Source organism: Wolffia australiana, chromosome 7 (genome assembly GCF_029677425.1).
Source record: "Wolffia australiana isolate 7733 chromosome 7, ASM2967742v1".
Classification (NCBI taxonomy): domain Eukaryota; kingdom Viridiplantae; phylum Streptophyta; class Magnoliopsida; order Alismatales; family Araceae; genus Wolffia; species Wolffia australiana.
The window spans coordinates 15,566,469-15,586,974 of record NC_135841.1 but is presented as its reverse complement, the minus strand read 5'-3'; the positions used below and the strand labels follow the sequence as shown (position 1 = coordinate 15,586,974).

The 20,506-nt window shown below is 42.1% G+C and overlaps 2 protein-coding genes across 2 annotated transcripts; both read left to right on the top strand.

The window, feature by feature from the left end:
- The first annotated feature begins 47 nt into the window (after positions 1-47).
- On the top strand, positions 48-1,947 carry LOC144705324 (NADH dehydrogenase ubiquinone 1 beta subcomplex subunit). Its single transcript, XM_078577933.1, has 4 exons — positions 48-208; positions 1,068-1,113; positions 1,190-1,249; positions 1,683-1,947. Exons 1-3 carry the CDS (start codon positions 108-110, stop codon positions 1,247-1,249), a joined length of 207 nt encoding a protein of 68 aa, XP_078434059.1. The 5' UTR covers positions 48-107; the 3' UTR covers positions 1,683-1,947.
- Positions 1,948-6,226: 4,279 nt separating this feature from the next.
- LOC144705881 (Tetratricopeptide repeat (TPR)-like superfamily protein) lies at positions 6,227-8,351 on the top strand. Its single transcript, XM_078578738.1, has 5 exons — positions 6,227-6,474; positions 6,558-6,696; positions 7,438-7,469; positions 7,850-7,936; positions 8,017-8,351. The coding sequence occupies exons 1-5, from the start codon at positions 6,250-6,252 to the stop codon at positions 8,200-8,202; spliced, it is 669 nt and encodes a 222-aa protein (XP_078434864.1). The 5' UTR covers positions 6,227-6,249; the 3' UTR covers positions 8,203-8,351.
- The last annotated feature ends 12,155 nt before the right edge of the window (positions 8,352-20,506 follow it).

Below are 20,506 nucleotides of genomic sequence, written 5' to 3'. Positions count from 1 at the left end.
CAGGGAGATGAACGGTGAGGATTCTCTGTCGAGCTCTGTAGAATTCGGAATGGCCGTCTTGTACAGAGAGAAGCTGTAGACCAGAGAGGCAGCGGGGAGAGTCGAGAATGGGAGGCCACGGCGCCGGCACGACTTACAAGGGAGTGACGATCCACCAACCCAAGCGATGGCACACCGTCACTGGAAAGGGGTTGTGCGCGGTCATGTGGTTCGTGCTGGACTAAAGCTTTTGATGATTCGGGAGCAATTCGTCGATTTTCGGTTTCATCTCATCAAGAATTTCAGTTTTTCGTGTTTTCCTCACTGCAAATTCTGTTAATGGTTCGATTTTGGCTCCTGTCGTTGATTTCTAGTTTAGGGAAGAAACCCTAGTTTCAACCTTGCTGTCGCGGCATTTTTCCTCTCGGATTTACGTACTGTGTGCAAAAAAATCATTTGTCATTTGTCAGAGGTTTATTGATCCCTATATCATTTGTCAGAGGTTCATTGTCTGGCTCGGGGGAATGTCGCTGATGCGTGATTCGTTCGATCTGACTCATTGGGCTGGGAAAGAATTTACATATTTTGTCCTTTACATTTTGTTGGGTAGGCGGATCTTCCTAAAATTTTGTGTTTTTGATTTTTAGTATCTCAAACTACTCTGTTATGGTCAAACTATTCAGTTTCTCATGGGGAAACTGAGAAATGGTCACGAAGACAAAAAATCAAGGAGTATTTTGAGTATTTGTGATTAGTTTCCCGCGAATTTTAGGGAGTTCACTCACATTAATCCGCTCTCTGATAACAATATTCAAGCAGGCTGGCGACATTTCTGAATTTCTGTCTCCTATTACTGCTCATCCATCCGACGATGGACATTCCATTGCCCCGCCGGTTTTATGATGCATAATCTTCAAAACTGATTACCCTTCCTGTTTATTTCATCGTTTTCATTGGCCAGTAGCCAAGACGTGTGGTTTGCTTGATTTTTTCAATTGGCACGCGATGAAACAGAAAAGGGTAGAAAGAACGGGTATACTGGACTTATAGGCAATGTGTTGATCTGTTTAAATTTCTCATGATTTCAGGTTTTGGATCTTCTACAGAGCTAAACAAGACGGTCCAGTAGTTCTGGTAGCATTTTCTTCCATATCTTGAAGTGGCCATTGTTAAGGTGTGACTTCCTCAAACGATTGATCATTTCTTGTAGGGCTGGCGTCATCCATGGGAGGGGCATGGCCACTCTCATGGCCATGAAAATGAGCATTAGGTATATTTCTGGCACAAATTCTGCTTGCAGAAATTTATATATTTAATTTTTCTGCATTATATTTTCCCGTAAAGATATGTTATATATTTTGATTAAATTTTGCATTAAGTTTTATTTATTTGATTCGCGGGCAAGAATCTCCAAAAGAAAACTTCCCAGGACCATATAAAGTCGTCAACTATTACTAATTTCATAATGAAATAGCTTTGGGAAATTCAACTTGCCGCTTTTTGGCAATTTCTAATATATTTGCTGGGTGGTGACCTGGAAACAAACTCAGTAAATCTAATGGAGAATGTTTTCCTATTTATTGAAAAATTAAGGTTTAGTGTTCTTCCAGAAACGTAACCAACACTTCTTATTAGTGTAACAGTATCCAAACGCTTAGTTCTTGTAGACCTCATACTCTTATTCCCGTTTTTCTTGTTTTCAGGAATCCCTCTAGAACTGAAGTCGCTTGTGAGATTTCTCTTTCATTTCAGTTCTGAATCTGGTCACAAATAAAACTGTTTGAGACCCAGAGATTACTCATCTGGGGTAACCCACCTCTCTATGGCATCTCTCTCTTCCTCTCTGTTTCTTGTTTGGATTATGTTCATGTGGAACTGTTCGTTGTTTCTGATGTTCAAAACTCGAAACTGTTCTTGAAGGAGGGGGATAAGTTTTCAATTATCAAAATTAAGGGTTTTGTGGATAAATCATGCCCGATGGGAAGTATTTTTAGAATTTTCCTTCAGAGATGAGTTAAGTTCTTCACCGAAACTAGGCTTCTGTCGGGTCGGACCGTCATCTGATCTGTCCGAGTTCATCATCTGTTATTTTCCGAAGAGATGGATGGATGACTGAACAGAATGACTTCAGTCATTAGTCATCTGTCACAGATGATGGATGACTGATGACGCGAAACAGATGAGGGAGGATGAATGATGATAGTTAGGATGGCAGAAAGGCATTTTTATAATCTTTTTTAGAAAAGTTGTAATAATGAAATGTTTAATATATTGTAATTAATACATTAAGATATAAATTTATGTGCTGTATAAAGTTGTGTACTGTGATTATTCTGTTAAGATATTGATAGTCAAACAACAACACTGACTACGTCATGAATGGGGACAACAACCGTTGACAAAGGGGACGACAATGGTCAATGAGGATTGAAGTCGACAGGTATGAAAACCGTCAATGATGGGACCAACGGCCATCTTCGGCGGAAATGATGACTGTCAATGGCGGGACTGACCTGCGTCGATGACGGAGATGATGGCAGTCATCAATGGGGACAACCCTCGACCTGGGGATGACGACTGGCATGGACAGGGAGGATGAATGTCGAAGACGTGGATGAGCACCATCGATGACAGAGACAAGGACCGTTGACGACAGTGACGAGGATGGTCAACGACCGGGATGATGACTGGTTGACGACGGGAATGACAATGCTCGTGGACAGGGATGGGGGCTGTTGATGATGGGGATGACAATTGTTATGAACAGGGATGATGACAAACCTGGATGTGTACGATCGTCATCCTTGATGGGAACGAAGACCATCAATGACAGGGACCAGCACCCTCAACCCGGGAGAAAGGACCGTTGATGACCGGGACAAGGGCTGTCCTGGATGGGTACGGGCTACCAGTGACGGACGAGGACAATTGATGATAGGGAAGAGAAATGTTGATTATGGGGATGAGGACTGCCAATGACAGAAATGACGATTGTAGGACAGCAACCGCTTTGGACAGGGATGGGGGACGTTGATGATGAGGATGACGATCTTTGACAGTGGGAACGACAACCAGCGTCAACCAGGATAAGGACTGTCATTGACTGGGACGATGAATATTAATTATCATTGACAGAGACGGAGACCATCATCACAAGGATGACGACCATCATCAAAGGGGGTGATGACAATGACTACAGTTGTAGATGCTGCTCTCCTCTTTCTAGTTCTCTCTTTCCTTCTCCCTCGCTCTCTCTTTCTCCCTCTCTCTCTCGCTCTTTCTGGCTCTCTCTTTCTCTCTCCCTCTCTCCCTCTCTGTCTTGCTCTCACTCTCTCTCTCTGGCTCTCTCTTTCTCTCTCCCTCTCTCCCTCTCTGTCTTGCTCTCATTCTCTCTCTCTGGCTCTCTCTTTCTCTCTCCCTCTCTGTCTTGCTCTCACTCTCTCTCTCTCGCTCTCTCTTTCTCTCTCCCTCTCTCCCTCTCTCTCTTGCTCTCTCTCTCTCTCTCTCGCTCTCTCTGGCTCTCTCTTTCTCTCTCCCGCTCTCCCTCTCTGTCTTGCTCTCACTCTCTCTCTCTCTGGCTCTGTCTTGCTCTCTCACTCTCACTCTGGCTCTCTCTTTCTCTCTCCCTCTCTCCCTCTCTGTCTTGCTCTCACTCTCTCTCTCCTCTCTGTCTTGCTCTCTCACTCTCTCTCTGGCTCTCTCTGGCTCTCTTTTTCTCTCTCCCTCTCTGTCTCTCTCACTCTCTTGCTCACTCTCTCCTCTCTGTCTTGCTCTCTCACTCAATCTGGCTCTCTTTCTCTCTCCCTGTGTCTCTCTCACTCTCTCCTCTGTCTTGCCCTCTCACTCAATCTGGTTCTCTCTCTCTCTCCCTGTGTCTTTCTGACTCTCTCCTATCTGTCTTGTTCTCTCTCACTCTCTCTGGCTCTCTCTTTAGAGCTGGAGGACGAAAACGAATGATGTTTTCGAACAGACGGAACGGAACAGACCTCCGTTCCGTTATCCGTCTGAAGAAATTTTTTTCGTCAGTTTCCTCATTGTCCCTGTTTCGTCATCTTCACGAGCCCCTCCTTCGTCCATACCGTCAATGGTCCATTGAAGTCAATCTGGTTCTCCCCCCTCTCTTCCAGCCATTTTCCCTCTTCGGCTCTCGCCTCTCTGGCTCTCTCCCTCTCGCCATCTCTCGCCTCTCTCCCTCCCTCCATCTCTCGCCTCTCTTCCCCTCAACATATCACAATTAATATTCCAACAATCCTGCACAATCACCATAACAATTTGATACATTATACCAATAAAAGATTAGGAAAGCAACTATGGATTTTATTTAACGACCCTGCTACGCGGGCAACCGGTTGCCCCAAAGGAATCTTGGGCAACCGGGACACGTGGAAAAAGAACTCCAAAAAAATATGGTTTATTTCATTTCTCCGGCGAAAATACGCTTGTCCGGCGATTCTCCAAGGCCTGGCGATTCTCCGGCGAAACAACCCTGGCGATTCTCCTAGCGGTGTCCATAAATATATTGAACAACTATTTTACGGACTGGTGAACAAGACAAACCTTGAAAGTTTGAATCTCAAATTTGTCTTCGGAACTTTGGCGCAGCAAAGGATTTCTTCGATTACGGTGTAAAATGCCGCCTGGTTTGTTTGTCTTCGATTTTGATTTTAAACCAGAACTGCTCAAATTTATCGAGAAATTTGGGGTGTGCGGTCATTCTGTGGTGTGTACGAAATTTATCCGCATAATGACTCGTGATTTTGAGTAGTTCTGTGGTCATTCTGTGGTGTAAACCCTGGCGATTAAACCAGAGCTACTTTTTGGTGTAAACGAAACTCGAGTTCCAACCACAAACCCCAAATTTATCCACAGAACTACTCAAACGACGCGTGATTTTGTCTGTCTTCTAGGCGCAGACCCCAAAGATGAGGAATCTCTCCACAGAATGACTCAAATTTATCAAGAAAAATTCTACTTCCAACCGCAAGAACGATACCAAAGACTCGGATCTGTCCTCGATCAGCACGTTCGCAGCGGCCTCGTGCAAGCTTTCGTATGCAGGGATCAGCTTACGGTGATGCCGGAGTGGTGATTTCGTATGCCGGAGTGGTGGTGCCGACGGTGATGTCGCCCTCGACGGTGTTGGAGAAGAAGGCGGCGGCAGCGGTGACTGGTGGCGGGGCTTTCGGGAGGCTGGAGAATTGCCGGGAAGAGAGAGAGAGAGAATATATAGTAAAATGAAATGGGCGAGAGAGAGAGCGCGAAAGAAGAGCGCCAAAAAAAATTGGGCAACCGGTCGGTCCAATCCTGGGACGACACATAGTTTTTTTCAACGTGTCCCGGTTGCCCAAGATTCAACAGGGGCAACCGGTTGCCCGCGTAGCGGAGTTGTTCATTTAAATGCACATTTGAATTGGTAAAACTTTAGACAAAATTTTAAGTTTTCTAAGAAATACATTAAAAAATTAGTCATTTGTAAAAGTCATCCGTAATTACCATGGTTTCGTTCGTCGTTTTCTGTCATCAGTCATTCGTGACGAATGACGGATGACTAATAACGTATGGTGGAAATCCAACCGTTCAGTCATCCGCCGGTCGCTACGGACGATGACGGATGACGAAACTCTCTCTTTCTCTCTCACTCTCCTCTCTGTCTTGCTCACTCACTCTCTCTGCCTCTCTTCCTCTCTCACACTCTTCCTCACTCTCTCTGGCTCTATCTTTCTCTCTCACACTCTTGCTAACTTTCTCCCTCTCTGTCTCGCTCTCTCACTCTCTCACTCTCTCCGTCTCTCCCTTTCTCTCTCCCTCTCTGTCTCGCACACTCTTGCTCACTCTCTCCCTCTGTCTCGCTCTCTCACTCTCTCTGGCTCTCGCTCTCTCTCTCCCTCTCTCTCACTCCCTGACTCTCCCTTTCTGGCTCTCTGTCTCACTCTCTTTCTCCTTCCATCTCTCTCTCTCTCTCTGTCTCTGTCTCTCTCTTTCTCCTTCCCTCTCTCTCTTTGTCTTTCTATCTCTCCCTCTCTCTATCTCTATCGTCCATTTCGTCATCCGTCCCTCAATTTTCATGACATACGAACCGCGAAACGGGACAGATGGCGGAATGATGACGATGACGAGTCAAGGGCGGATAACGATCAGGAGTGACTGAAATGCCAACTATGGATGACGGAACGGATGTCCCGGCAGCTTCGTCCCGTCCGTTCGAGATCGTCATCCGTGTTCGTCGTAGAAGGCTAGCCGAAACCTTCCAAGAGCGACAATTTGTAGAAGATGAAGATGGTATGGAAGAAGCGGGAGAGGGAACAGGGAAAGAAGGCGGTTGGCAGAGCCCGATCTGCAGTCTCCGATCTTCCTTTCGATGCCGCGGATGAAGAATCGACGTCGGGCAAGAACGAGGAAGACGAGAAAGTCACAATCGATCATGGCGTAGCGCTAGATTCGAAGACAAGGCGGCTTTCGGAGTCCTTCCGCTGCGAGGGAAATTTGCTCGCCGAAGTATGTAAATCATCGCTGATCCTTGCCGGTTGTCGATTTTCTGCGAAAAAAATTGATTTTTGAATACGATTATATTGTTGTAGGAAGGGAGGTTTCGTGAGGCGTTGACAAAGTGGGAGGCCGCGCTGTTGCTGACGCCTGATGAAGCCGTTCTTCACGAGCAGAAGGCTCAGGTGCTGCTTGAGCTTGGGGATGACTGGAACGCTTTGAAAGCCGCAAGTCGTGAGTTCTCCTGCCCGCTCGTACCCATCTGTTGCGATTTCTTCTTCGCGACTTGTCCTGCACGATGTTATATTAATATGGATTAACAATTAGACATAGTCGAATCGTTAATCCACATTAATAGGCAGGCCGGAAGACAAGATTCTCGAACATTTTTATGTAAATTTTGATACTTTTATGTAACATGATCAGAGACTCGCGCTTTCTTTTCTCCTGTGATGAGTAACGATCTTTGAAGATTTGATGGTATGCATAATCGATTATTTACAGTTCAACAATTGAGTTCATCCAGGCTAATTTGAACGATCGAATCCTTTATCTTCTCGAATCTCAAGGTTTCAAATCTGTTAACTCTTTTACGGTTTCAAGTTTCCAATCTTTTTGGTCTTGCATATTATCATGAGAAAGCTCTCCGAGATCTTCTTTTTTCTTGAAACAAATTAATAAAGCTCTTAGAGATGTTTCAGGATCGAGTCGGACAGACTCAAGTTTTTGAATCGAAACCTAATTTCTACGCCGAAATTATCTTCGCAGATTTTTTTTTGAAGAAATCCTGGCAGACTTTAAATTAGGTGCGATTGTTTCTACCAAAATTTACCCGCAAGTAAGGAATCCAGGCCTCCGTCCTAAGTTAGAGGCAATGGCCTTAATTAACCCGATAATTTTTATAATTGATGGCAACGAAGTTTTTTTTTTTTTAATCTTAGCTTCCCTTCATCATTATTCTTCTATTTTCTTCAGGTGCCACTGAACTGGAACCCTCATGGCCTGAGGTCTGTGTACTTCTATCGCCTATGTTTACATGGAAGTCTCCATTATAGAAAGGTGTTTTCTTTTTATGACTCTCCGGAAAGAATTTAAGTCATCTGTAAGGCTGAGTACTGAAATTTGGACTGTGTTTTAAAGGGAATGAAGCACTCAACCATTCAGTTCATATTCCATAAACATATCCCAGAACGTAGAAGGGCAGAAACAACATAATCATTTGCTAAAGTTTCAGCTGGCAAACTTACATCCTGCAGTTTTGTATGATTGATGCAGTTCCTAAGCTGCCAGAATGAAAATCTAATATAAGATAATATTAAATGAAGTTCTGTAGGGGGTCTACCGCTTATTTTGACTTCTTTTTTTTCATCTGGACGTTCTAAACCAGGCATGGACAACGCTTGCCAGAGCCCAGCTCAACTTAGGGGAACCTGAAGAATCCTTTCAAAGCTTTGAGAAAGCCCTGTCTCTTAAGGTTAGCCTTCTACCGCTGCAGGGAACATGACAGATAAATCAATCTCTTTTATTGATCGTTTTTTTCGTGGTTGTTGGCAGCCTGGGTCTGAAGATATAGAGGCTGAAAGAGAGAGTGTTTCAAGGCTGGTGAAAAGGAGGAAGCAATTGCAGTTATCAGGTTCACCTATTTCAAGAGTAGGGTTTAGCGGCTTAGAGGCAATGGGTCATCCTGCAACTGCAGTGCCGCAGACAGATGATGGGCCTGGTGATGCTGATTGTGGATGACCTCAGCATTCAGACAGATGATGAGCCCAGGCCAAACACTGAACCTCTGACTATCTCTCTCTCTCCCCTTCTCTGTACCTCTGTCTATATCTCTCTCTAACTCGGCCAAACCATTATATAATTATGAGATTGAAGCTTCTTTATCTTTTTTCCCCCTCTCACACTTGGCTTTACCTGATTCACCGACAAGAACCTTGATCTAGGTTTGTCTCGGGAGGGAAGTAGAGGGTGCGGCAACGTAGAAGTTCCCAGGGTAGGAGAGTAGAAATGGGAATGATAAGAGGGGTCGAACAGAGGAGGTAGGGATCGACCAGGTACGAGCTGCCTGATGATGCGATGAAGGGTTGACAATCGCGGAGATAGGGGATCGCTGGACGGTCAAGGGAACAGGACCGAGACAGGGAGGATCAAGATAATGAGCCAAGAGGTTGATCTTACTGTGAGTCTTGACTGCCCTCTTCACGGGAGCACAACACATTTTTACTCTAAAGATCAGATGACTAAAGTGTCCCTAATTGGCAAAAATGCCTAAGATACCCTTGGGGGTAGAGGATCGTCTTATTTGAAGTAGAGAGCCTAGAAATTCCCAAAATACCTAGAGGAAAACCACTTGCATTGCTGTAACAATTAGTTTCTGTGCAAGAAAGATGAGGGGGGAAGAGGGCAAGTGGGGAAGGGGGAGGTATGGGGCTGTACTCATACAACTCTGTAGAATTTCCACCATGGGGTTAAAGAGGAGCCCTTCTCTGCAACTTTAAGAACTCGTGAAACCTTTTTGTGATGTCATGATCCTCTCCCTTGACGTCCTAAGGGCCGGTTTGAGCAGCCCTTCCCAGGTTTGAACTGGCCTGGGGTGCACCTGCCTAGGCTGCTTCAGACTGGGTTGCCATGATTGCCTGGGGTTATTGCCGGGGACCGTTGATAAACATCCCTTGAGAACATACCAAAAGAAGAAAAGAAAGATCGGGACCCCGGCACATGCGAGCTGATCCCACGGGCGGGATGGTTTGAAATAAGGCGGGAAACGAGCGACTCCAAAGAAGAGGATGAGAGGCTATAAATAAGAGGAGGATTCAAGCTGAAGGGCATCAAGAAGTTGTTTGAGTTTGGAGCGACCGGAGATACTCCTCGCGCGGGTGCTGGACTGATCCAGTCAGCACAGTCCTCTCGTCACTGGGAGATCCATCCCCTCCCCCTCGCTGATTTCCTTTCGTTCTCTATTGCTTCCACGGATATTCTGTCCGTTGTCATCTAAACACTTGGATCTTTGGAATCTCTATCGTATCATTGTGGTTGAGTTTTACGGCTGATATGTGGACATTATCAGTTTGACTATCCTATTCGGATCATATCAAATTCGCACCAGATCTATTTCGATATGTTACTCTAAGGGAATTCTCTAGTATTCTAACAACCGTCCACTTGGGCCAGTCATGCCCCATTCAATTGAGTTTCATTGTCTTCGTGCACAGTGACACATCATTCAACTTGAGACGTAGATTGTAGGTTATTTAGCAAACCATGCATGTTAAAAATCTTAGTAAGCTGTCCCTCGAAGACCTTGATTGATCATAGGATACTTCCTTCCCTATAATATGGGTATTTGCTGATGGGATTGGGTAGTAGTCTTCCACAATACACATTTTGAAAATCAAATGTGTAGACTGCTGCACCATTCACTATCATCACCCTTTACTCAACTTTGCTTTGAGAGGAATTTGTGATTCTCTGAGTTCCTTGGTAATAAAATTTGCTTGCACTCCCATAATCCACCGCAACAGTCATTATTCTGGTGCTAATTTTCCATCTTTCTTCATAGTAGATCGACAGTATTCGGAGCAAGGCTTACGCCACGAATTATGCAAACCAGCAGGAAAAGATCGAGGTGGAGTTGAAGAAGGAGATCATGAAACTTCAGAGATACAGAGAACAGATCAAGTCATGGATCCAGCCCAGCGACCTAGGCAGCGACCAAAGTGGCGATTTCAGGCAACACAAACGCTGCGCGGCGATACGCGTCGGCGAAGCTGCGACTCCAGGTTCTACGCCAAGGGGTTTTACGACGAGGAACGATACGGTCGTGTCGGACGAGATGAACGAGTCGATGGGAAAAGACACGCTGCTACTCAGTGCGGATGTGTTGAAAGGGGACCCCCACGCGTTCATTTGGTAGGAAATAGATCGTGGGAAACATAATGTAAAGCTTTTTCTGAGGGGTCGGTGGCCTCACATCCCGACATGTTGGAGGGCACAGCGACGAATTTCAGGTCTTCAACCAAGCAGGTGGGAGATCTCCTCTGGACCAGCAAAGAAGATCACCCCACATCCTTGACAGGGCAAGATTCCGGCGGGATCGTCCAGGCGGCGATTTCCGGTTGGAGGACCTTCCGACACAGCACCCCGGGACCACTACGACGAAGTTCTTGGAGTTATGGCTACCGATCGTCAACGTTGCATCCAGACAAAAGGCTCCATCGCGGCCATGGGGGAGGGTCCCACCGTGCCCAAGGTGAAAGGGCCCCACACACCTCCACATGGAGGGAGGGGTTTGGGGGAGGACTTGGGGGCCAGGGGGGCGCTAGGAGGGGGTCGTCCCAAGTCTTAGCAGAGCCGGAACAGAACCTGATCCGCCAGGATGGGCAAGATTGCAGCACTCGGACGATGGGAATGGAGAAGGATAAGGGTAGGAGACCCATGTATGCACATCTTGAGGAAGGGCCAGAGCTCCGGGATAGGGGGAGCAGGGTCCCCAATTTCAAATCTGGATATCAGAAAATCTAAAAGGAGCTTCGGGTTGAAATTTTGAGCGCATCTTTCTTTTTTACCCCTCTTTCCATTTGTATGGTTGGATCTATGAAAAGAGCCTCAGTTTTTTGTAAAAACCTATCTTTAAGTTCCCTTCCTGCTAGAGAGGAAGATTGAAAGAAAATGAAGTTTTGAAGGTTCATCAAGACTGTTCATGGTGTCTTGAGTGCTTAGAGAAGGTCAACAGAGAAGTGGGGAGGTTGATCTGCATTCGAAAAATGCCTTGGTCCTAGCAAAACATAGGGATGTAAGGTTAGTCTCTTGCCTTATATTGGTTTATCTCCTTCCCATCCCTTTAGTCAGACCTACATTCTTATTTTCATCACCTCATTATCATCACCATATTCCATTATTTCACCCTACCACAACCATCTCCGATCTTCATCCTGATCTCATCACCTTCGTTCCATATAAAAACCGTAAATCATCTAATCCATGATCGTCTTCTCCATCTCACTGCCACCTATATGTTCTTCCTTCACATATATTAGTTATATCATTATCATTCCTTCTTCTACCATTCTATTTCATCATCATCCATCCACATCAACTCAAATCCATATACCCATTTCATCATTCTATTTTCTTATTCATCTTCTACATCCATCACCACTTCACATCTTCATCTATCTCAATCTCTCATTTCCATTTGATCTATCTAGGTCCTTGTACCTATTCCTCATATTATTATTCATATCATCCTTATCAAATAATTATTATCACCCTCTCACCACTTCATATTCATCACATCGCAATCTCATATTTCATATATATCTCACTCATCCCTCTTGAATCATCATTTAAAGAGAATTAAAACCCTAATATCCATTCTGTGTGGATGCAGCCCTTGCTTATCACTAACAAGTCAATTTATTTTATGAGTAAAGTTTTATACATTATTATTGGTTAACTCAAAAATCAACGACAAATTAGCACCTTGAATTTGCTTTCATGGTATACATGCATCACTTTAATGGAATAGAAAGACAACATTTCATTTATGTTTATCGGTGCCCTAATAAGGCTTGTTATTCCTCAACATCTCTGTGCAACATAGCCAATGTTGTGATTATGGCACGAATAAAAAATATGGATGGGAGGCAATTTCATGTAATAAATTTGTGAGTTAGAGCCTCGCTTTGCAATGTTTTCACCCGATATTGTCATCCCCTATCTCTGAACCTGTTTCCACTAATATATCCACTTGCCACACTGATGTCACTGACTGCTACTTTGATTGTAAGTGCATGTATGAGTGTAGGGCATTCTCCCTCTTCTCATTCCCTTGCCTTCTCTTACCATTGCTCTCTTTCATTTTCTTTAAGTCATTCTCTCTCAGCCTCCATATTCCCACACCTAGGCATGCAGTCTCCATTGCTTCCTATCACCAATTTAGTGGTCACTATGTTCCTCATGGTGTGTCGTTGGATGTGTTAAGTCTTCTTCCTCTCTCTTACCCATCTTTCTCTCTCGTGTAGCCTCCACCAACACTTTTCATCATTCATGTTCACATTGCCACTGCAATGGACCCCTGGTATGCAAATCAAATATTATTCTGCTCTCTGTTTGGGTATTTTCACTATTACCTGCAGCCATTTCACTAAACCTGTTGTAAAGCTTTGTCAATCTTTTATTTTCCTTCTATTTTTTCTATCTTCCATTTTTTGTATGATTCACTATCGTCTTATTTGTTGAAGTCCTCATTAGTCATCAATCTTCAGCTCAATCCACCCGGCCAAGTAATTAGTCTTCTTTATTTACTCCATACTCGATATGATGTTAAAACAGATGACCAGTAATGATCTGTGGTATGACAAATGATGGTCCATCATCCGTCTATAAACCCAAAGTGAAGTAATCTTGATAGGGTCTTTTAAAAGTCTTCCGAATAAGTAAAAAGAGTCACACACCAGTTTACAATGTGAGTTCTTATGTCCATGAGCTTCTAATCATTTTGACGAAGAGCTAGTCCATGAATTATAATGAGAATAGTTCCTTTAATGGAATCTCTTGTCTATGCCAGATGAAGCAATCCAACCAGCCAAGAGAGTAGAGAGTGGAGCAAGAGTTTATGTAAGGACCAAAAAAACCCTAGAGTTCTGATCATATAATATATGAAAACTCCTCTTTCCTAGCTTCTATCTTTTCTTCACCAATATCTACCTATTCCTTTCAACATCTTTCTTTTATTATTATTTTTCTAGTGTAAACTTCATAGGTGTAATATGCTTTGAACATTCAGTTGTTTGGTTCATTTGAATGCTGAAGTCATCAGCTTTTTTTCTGGCACCATCATAAGAAAATTGTAAGTGCCCACAATTAGAATTAGAGCCAATGCCTCCTAAGTCGAAAGAGAGTGGGGTGGACCTCCTGTAGAATTTTTTCAAGGTTCCTCGAGTTTCAGAGCTAATGATATGTATATTGAAAACTCAATTATGAGAGCTGCACACAGGAGCACAACATCCTATATGCCTTACCACCCAATAGTCTCACCAGTTTATTTGTGCAACGCACCTCATTAATAGATCACTGCCCCCAATACATCCATTATTTGGTTAGCAAGCACATCAGATAATGACTCCTCGACTGATACTTTTTCTTGAGGTCATAACAGCACAAAAGTCACCTTCGAAATAATTACTCTTCTTCAAAGGAACCCATCCCCTTCTCCAATCACCTCTAGAGCACCATATTAGTTGCCTACTTCAGTCACGTCATGCCATCAAAAGCCAAAAACGACTGACTGAAAAGGTTATGTGGGAGCAGTACCACCAGGAAACCTTATATAAGACTTTTTTGACCTGGGAGCAGATTTAAAAACAAGTTTAGAATGATTCAACCATGAAAATATAGGTTTCCCAGGTCAAAAAAGGCTGATGTAAGGTTTCCTGGTGACATGATCAGTTATACATGATCAGTTATATCTCTGAGTCTGCATTCATCGAAGAATTTAAACCTCACACGCAAACCAACATTAGCCTCCCATAGCTGCATGGTCCGAATGTAATTATAAAAAGATGTGATTAAACTCACAAACCACATGGGTAAAATTTTTCATAAAACTAAAGTCCATTTCTGTTCCTAAGAGGGGAAAGGATGGACAAAAATTTCATGCAATTAGGAGGCATTTAAAACTATTGTGTAAAGATCCATACCTCCATGACATAGGACTTCCAACCTAATTCCCCAGATTCATGTATTGCAAGCTGAAATTCAACATCATTGCTTTTAAGTTCTCTATTTTGCATGGAATGAGTGTTTGTCACCAAAGGTGATAAGAGCTCCAGACTTTTGGTCTTTTGAAACACAAGAAAAGGAGATCAAAATAAAACCATAGGAGACTTAATCCAATCCCGAAGTAGGTTTCCACTCATTGTCTCCATCAAGGCGGACAGCGAGATCTTACATACTCTAATACTTCACAACATGGTTAACAAAATCAGCTATATAGTGCTGTCATCCCAAAGTTTAACCTGAACTTTAGAATGGGTACATAGCACTGAAGTTTGCCTGGACATAATTTCTAATGAAAATGTTGTTGGTGAGAAAGACTAATCTGTGTTACCCCAAAAAACAATGAACATTATCCTTTGTTTGAAGTGGTGAAACACTTCTGTACAAGTAGATTTTGACTTAAAAATTTGTAATTTGATTAGCTCTACACTATAACTTTTCAGAGGAAATGACTAAAGATAATGCAAAAGGTAACAAAAGTTAAGATACGACAAGAAAGTTAAGATCAATATTTCAAATTTACAAAAACAAATTCAGGATTTGGCTTCATGGCTGTGCACAACTGAGAGCTGGTTTCCAAAGATCCTTTAAAGTATGGTGGCATGAGTGATTAGTTTGAACTTTTTTTTTCTCTTTGTTTGAGACACCCCTTAGTATTTAAATGGAATAACATCCTTTAAAGCAATTTATTGGATAAAAGGAGACATTAAAACTCTTGTCATTTAAAGTCAGAATACATTCACCAACTTTTCAAGTAAATACTTTTTTATCTTATGCTATGTGTGAGGAAAGGCTCACGGTTGAGAGGAAAAGTTGTGAGAAAGGGCTCATAGTTGAGAAGAAGAAAAAACAGCAGAGGGATACGATAATAAAAATGGCTAAAGATTAGCTTCATTCTAAAGGATATATGTAGTAGTGTATTGGGCTGAATAAAATGACCCAATAGAGATTTCAACTGTCCTTGAACCAACGGCAATAATAGCCTAAAATTGTGTGCAATACATGCATGTCATGTGCTGTATAGAACTGTCAGCACATCTACCTCAAACAGAGGAATGAAGGTCTTACATTCACATCTTGGACACCAGGGCTTCATGTTAGTCTCAAGAAAGTGATCAGTAAGAAGATCAACTAATTAATGCTTAATGGGAATGTAGATGATCTTGATAAGGACTCAAGCTTGCCTTTGATAATGTGATGAGTGATCTCCATATGTTTTGTCTGATAGTCCTGGACAGGATCATGATGCAGGGTTATTGCAGATTTGTTGTCACACGAGAGAGTGGAAGGTTGTGGTAGGGAGAATGATAACTCATTCACAATGCCTTGTATCCAGAGGGGTTCATATATGTGTTAACTGAGCGCAAAAAATTCAGCTTCAATGCTTCATAAGGAAATCATTGATTGCTTCTTGCTCCGCCACATAACCAAGTTGTCATACATGAGAGAGCAATACCCGTTGTAGACTTACGATTGGCATGTGAACCGGTATAATCAGAGTTGGTATAAACTTCAAGGTTCAAGGATATATCATGGGAAAATGTAAGGTTGAGGCCAATGGTGCCGTACAAGTAATACAGAATCCTGTAGGCTGCTTCCAAATGTGATAGTGTTGGATGATGCATAAACTGACTAAGGACATCTACATCATAAGAAATGTCCGGTGGGGTGTGAGCTAGATGAATGAATTTCCTAATAAGGGGCTGGTAACTAAGAGGATCTGTGTTATTGTCTTCTTTAAGTTTGATATTTGTTTTCATTGGAGTGGAGATGAGAAGAAACTATAGATATTCAGTTTCATAAAGAAGGTTATAGATTTATTTATGCAGGGATAAAGGTATAAAATTAGAAGAATGGGCAACCCCAGTGCCTACAAAGTATTTGAGAAGGCCTAAAATTTTAACTTCAAGTTGGTCACTTAGTTGCTATTCCCCGCAATGTCTAGGAGTTGCTTGCTCAACCCTAGTGGAAGGAAGCCATGAATTGCAGTGAAACGATTCAAAAACATTAGTACCTGAGGAGTCATATGGAGCATGAGTATTGTGTTTATGTTTAGGAAGATAACAGATGACATAAAAAAATTATGCATACATAAACCCTTACATACCTTAGGGAAGAGAATTTAAAGCAAGTGAAAGGAGGGTTGTCCCAATTGTCAGTGGAGAAACCAGCCTTGGTCGTCCTTGTGGAATGTCATGCTAGACGTGAAAGCCTCACCTGCAGTTGAGGCCAAGCAGGATGTTCCATGTGGCCATGAACACAAATAGTACAAGCCATCATGTATCTTAGATAGCCCATGCGTCAGGTCTGCCACCTCGTTACAAAGAAAGGCATGTATCCCATCAAACATTAGTTAATGGGATGAAAGTTATGCTAATATTTGTACAGAGATAAAACTTGTGTGAAGATGAGGTACATGTAATACAAGTGAGAACACCAAGGGGCTGAATCGCAGTGCTATCAATCTCGGAAATGATAAGGATAGTAATGTCAGCATTTTGAACTTTCTAAGTGCTATGACATCTCATATTATATGAATTTTGATTTCAAGGGGTTCGTATGATCAGAAGCACCAGAATCAAGAATCCAGGTTGTGGACGGTGGAGATAAGCAAGGGATGTGGATGAAACCCTTTCTCTCCAAATCTATGGAGACCGCGTACCATATCGTTGTTTAATAGTCCTATGTGGTTTCTCATATTTGTTGACGATTGTACTTGACTGCCATGGATGTATCTCCAAAGATAAGCTGCATGTAAATGAAAAACATAAAGAACTACCTGAGTGAGCAAGGGATGTGGATCCAACAATTTATGTGGCCTTCAATTGATTTCGTAGGTGAGGTAGTTCATTTTGTAGTGTCATAGACGTCGACCATTTTGTTGGTGATGTAGTTCATTTTATGGAATCACAGTATTACTCTTTCTCTGTAATGTATCCGTCCAGGCCCCTCAACCATGAAATTTCCTGCATTTACTTTTTGTAAGATGGCATTGTTGACAGCGGCTACACAATAATTTGTCTTTTTATCACCTTTGGTGCCTTTTGATGTATTTGGTATAGCACAAGGGGCTATATTAGCCCCTTGTGTTGGTTTAACAATGCAAGCAGAGTTTTGATGTGAAGAGGCAGCAGGAGGGTTATACCAAGATGACTCTCCTCTTTGCAAATCTGGAGAATTGTATCTTCAAAACATAATTTATGCTATTATTTAAAAAGGTGGCCTTGAGCATTTTAAAATTCTGGTTGAACCCCCTTCAGGTAACAGTGGAACGATCACATAGTACAGATTGTCTATCCACAAAGGTAGCGTTAAGCGGCTGATAGAAATTAATTTATTTCCATAATGCATAGAGTTCATTTGCATACTCTAATGCAGTATGCTTTTTTTCTGGGAGGATCATTGGCTGATATACAAGATCAGCAGTTTGTGATTCATCTTCCCATATAGAGCTTCTTTGCTTATAAAGATCATGACTAGTGAATAGGTTCATTTGTGTGGTTTGGGAAGATTGAGTGTACCACTTATCTCTCATGGATGTGACTATAATGCCATATGAGGATGGACATTTGTTTCAATTTTAGCCACATAATATATAGAGACATCAAGTGAAAGGAATGGAACAAGACATGAGATTCTGTAAGATGAATCAACAACGTGCAGAAAATTTTTCCTCAATAGTATGCATGTTAAATTAATAGAACTATAATAGGTTGCAGAAGTGGAGCAATCACACGTGCCGATGAGTAGAGACTGGCTCGAGGAATGGCTAGTGGTACTCAGTTAGTTGAATCCCCTGTCTGTCGGGAAAGAGCCTGCCTAGGGATGTGCTGCCTCAAGAGAGTCAGCACAACATAGATGAACTTCGAACATGAATTTTGTCGAAAAGCTTGAGAGTGTGAAATATTGGACAATGACAACTGGACTTGAGTCATCACATCACTGCTAGACTTTTAATATAACTTTTGTGGAACATCTTGAGAGTGTGGAGTCACGGAGACAACAAGCACTGCAAATAGATGCCAGTGTTTTGTCAGAATCACAGTTATAGAGGCCTCCAAGGATACCAAACCCCTTCAGATGTGAGAATCCCTTCCAATGCTCCGATACCATGAGAATAAAAAATCATGGTTGAGAGGAAAGGTTTTGAGTAAAGCTCGCAATTGAGAAGGAAAAAAATAGCACAGGGTAAGAGATATAAAATGGCTCAGGATTAGCTTCATTCTAAGAGGTTATATACAATAGTGCATTGGGCTTACAATAATGGGCCAATACAATGGTCCTTGGGCCAATGACTAGGATAAACTAAATTTTTTTGCAGCACATGCATGTCATGTGCTGCATAGAACTATCGTAACACTTATGGATGGGAAGCTTACTTTTTAGAGATCAACAAACTTATTGAAAAGGGGTTATTAAAATACAAGTTTTATGCCAACAAGACATCATAAAATTATATCTCTCTGATATGATCCTTGATCTAGGCTTGTATCGGAGGGAAATAGAGTGTGAGGTAAGGTAGAAGTTCCGGGGTAGAGAGGAGAAATGGAGTTGATCCAAAAGGAGGTTGAACTAATGAGAAAGGGATTGACCGGGAACCAGCCGCCTGAAGATGCGGTGAGGTAGAGATGATCACGAGGGACGGGGATCAGAGAGAGAGAGAGAGAGAGAGAGAGAGAGAGAGAGAGAGAGAGAGAGAGAGAGAGAGAGAGAGAGAGAGAGAGAGAGAGAGAGAGAGAGAGAGAGAGAGAGAGAGAGAGAGAGAGGAAGAGGGATCTAGACGTGGAAAGATCAGACAAAAGACCTTACTTCATTCTTCTTCGCTGCCCTCCTAAAGGGAGGGTATCCCTATTTAAATGAAATACGCAATGACCAAATGATTGAAATACCCTTGCGGACTAACACGACGAGACTACCCATAGATAGGTTGAGGATCCTATCAAGTATCTTATCACTCTCTCTCTATCTGATTCTTCATGTCTCTGATCTTCTCTCTCTATTTGTCTCAGAACTCCCTTTTTTCCCTCTCTCTCTATTATTCTCTATGCCCTGGATTCCTTATGTTTCTTGCTCTTTTGTCTGATTACCTTCATTGGTCTAATGTTCCTTCAACATGGGAGCTGGAAGAAGGATTCAGATTTAATGTTTTTTCTGCAAATGTGTTTGCATTCAAAGTACATGTTAATGTGTTTGTAAATGAACAAACATGAACTTCCCGTCCTTATCCTCTACTAATGTCTACCTCAGCTCTTTATATAAAGACAATTGAACAAAACTCTAAAATTGTGCAACTCTGTAGTTAGCCTCCACCAGCAGGGATAGGGATATCAAAACTAGTGAAATTACCAGTTCCTTTTTCCTGTGGGCTTTTACAATACCAATCAAACAAGCTTCCTAGTGTGACATTTATAATTATATTATTGTACCCTAGGATTTACCCAATGAACATAAAACTCTTACATGGTGCCATGAAGGTGTACAGAAGAAACTTGAGAGATGATAGATGAGGAAATTATTCTTCACTTGACAAATCCCTAATGCAGTCTCACATTATTTGTCCTAAAAAATCAAACAAGGAGGTTTTATAGTGATTATTCATCTCTAACAAAACAACAACCCAAATCAGTTCTCCATTCCAATGTCTCGCATGATTTTTCCTAAAAAATCAAATAAGGAGGTTTTACATTGATCATTCTTCTATAAACAAAATAACACCCAAATCAGTTCTCCATTCAACCAACCAATGAGCAGTTATCAGATGAATTTTGAGGATCACTTATCTTCTCTACATGACCTCTGGGCTGCAAATAAAATTTGGGTTACTTTATAGGATCCCAAGTTTTTATGGATTCCTTCTTTGGGGTCGACCCCAAAGCCATAATGTCTAAAGAAGAGCTTATGTTAATGATTTCAGAACCTTCGTAACCTTTGTCTCAAACTTCGTGAAGAACTCCATTCAATCTCTCCAACAAAAAAGTGGTGTAAAACCCCAGTTGTACACTCCCTTCGTTCGCCTTATACACCGGGCATTATGAATTTCTCATATATTGATTAAGATTACAAATCCTCACTCCTGCTTTCAATTTCCAATGAATAAGATTTCATTATGTTCTATTTTTCTTCATTTATAGCCAAATAAAAACCATGTGGAAGAATTCCATAAAATATTTGGGGTTTTACAGCAGTACCAGTCCCATGTCACTAAGAAAAGTGCTCATATGTCTAAAACTTTCTCTTATATTTTGGCCATTGGATATAAGCGTAG

Excerpts from the sequence above, each read along its gene's own strand:
- LOC144705324 (XM_078577933.1), top strand. The coding sequence starts at position 108 with ATGGGAGGCCACGGCGCCGGCACGACTTACAAGGGAGTGACGATCCAC. Across the intron at positions 209-1,067 it reads GGGTTGTGCGCGGTCATGTG|GTTTTGGATCTTCTACAGAG; the intron begins GTTCGTGCTGGA and ends TCATGATTTCAG. Across the intron at positions 1,114-1,189 it reads AAGACGGTCCAGTAGTTCTG|GGCTGGCGTCATCCATGGGA; the intron begins GTAGCATTTTCT and ends CATTTCTTGTAG.
- LOC144705881 (XM_078578738.1), top strand. The coding sequence starts at position 6,250 with ATGAAGATGGTATGGAAGAAGCGGGAGAGGGAACAGGGAAAGAAGGCG. Across the intron at positions 7,470-7,849 it reads TGGAACCCTCATGGCCTGAG|GCATGGACAACGCTTGCCAG; the intron begins GTCTGTGTACTT and ends GTTCTAAACCAG. Across the intron at positions 7,937-8,016 it reads AGAAAGCCCTGTCTCTTAAG|CCTGGGTCTGAAGATATAGA; the intron begins GTTAGCCTTCTA and ends GGTTGTTGGCAG.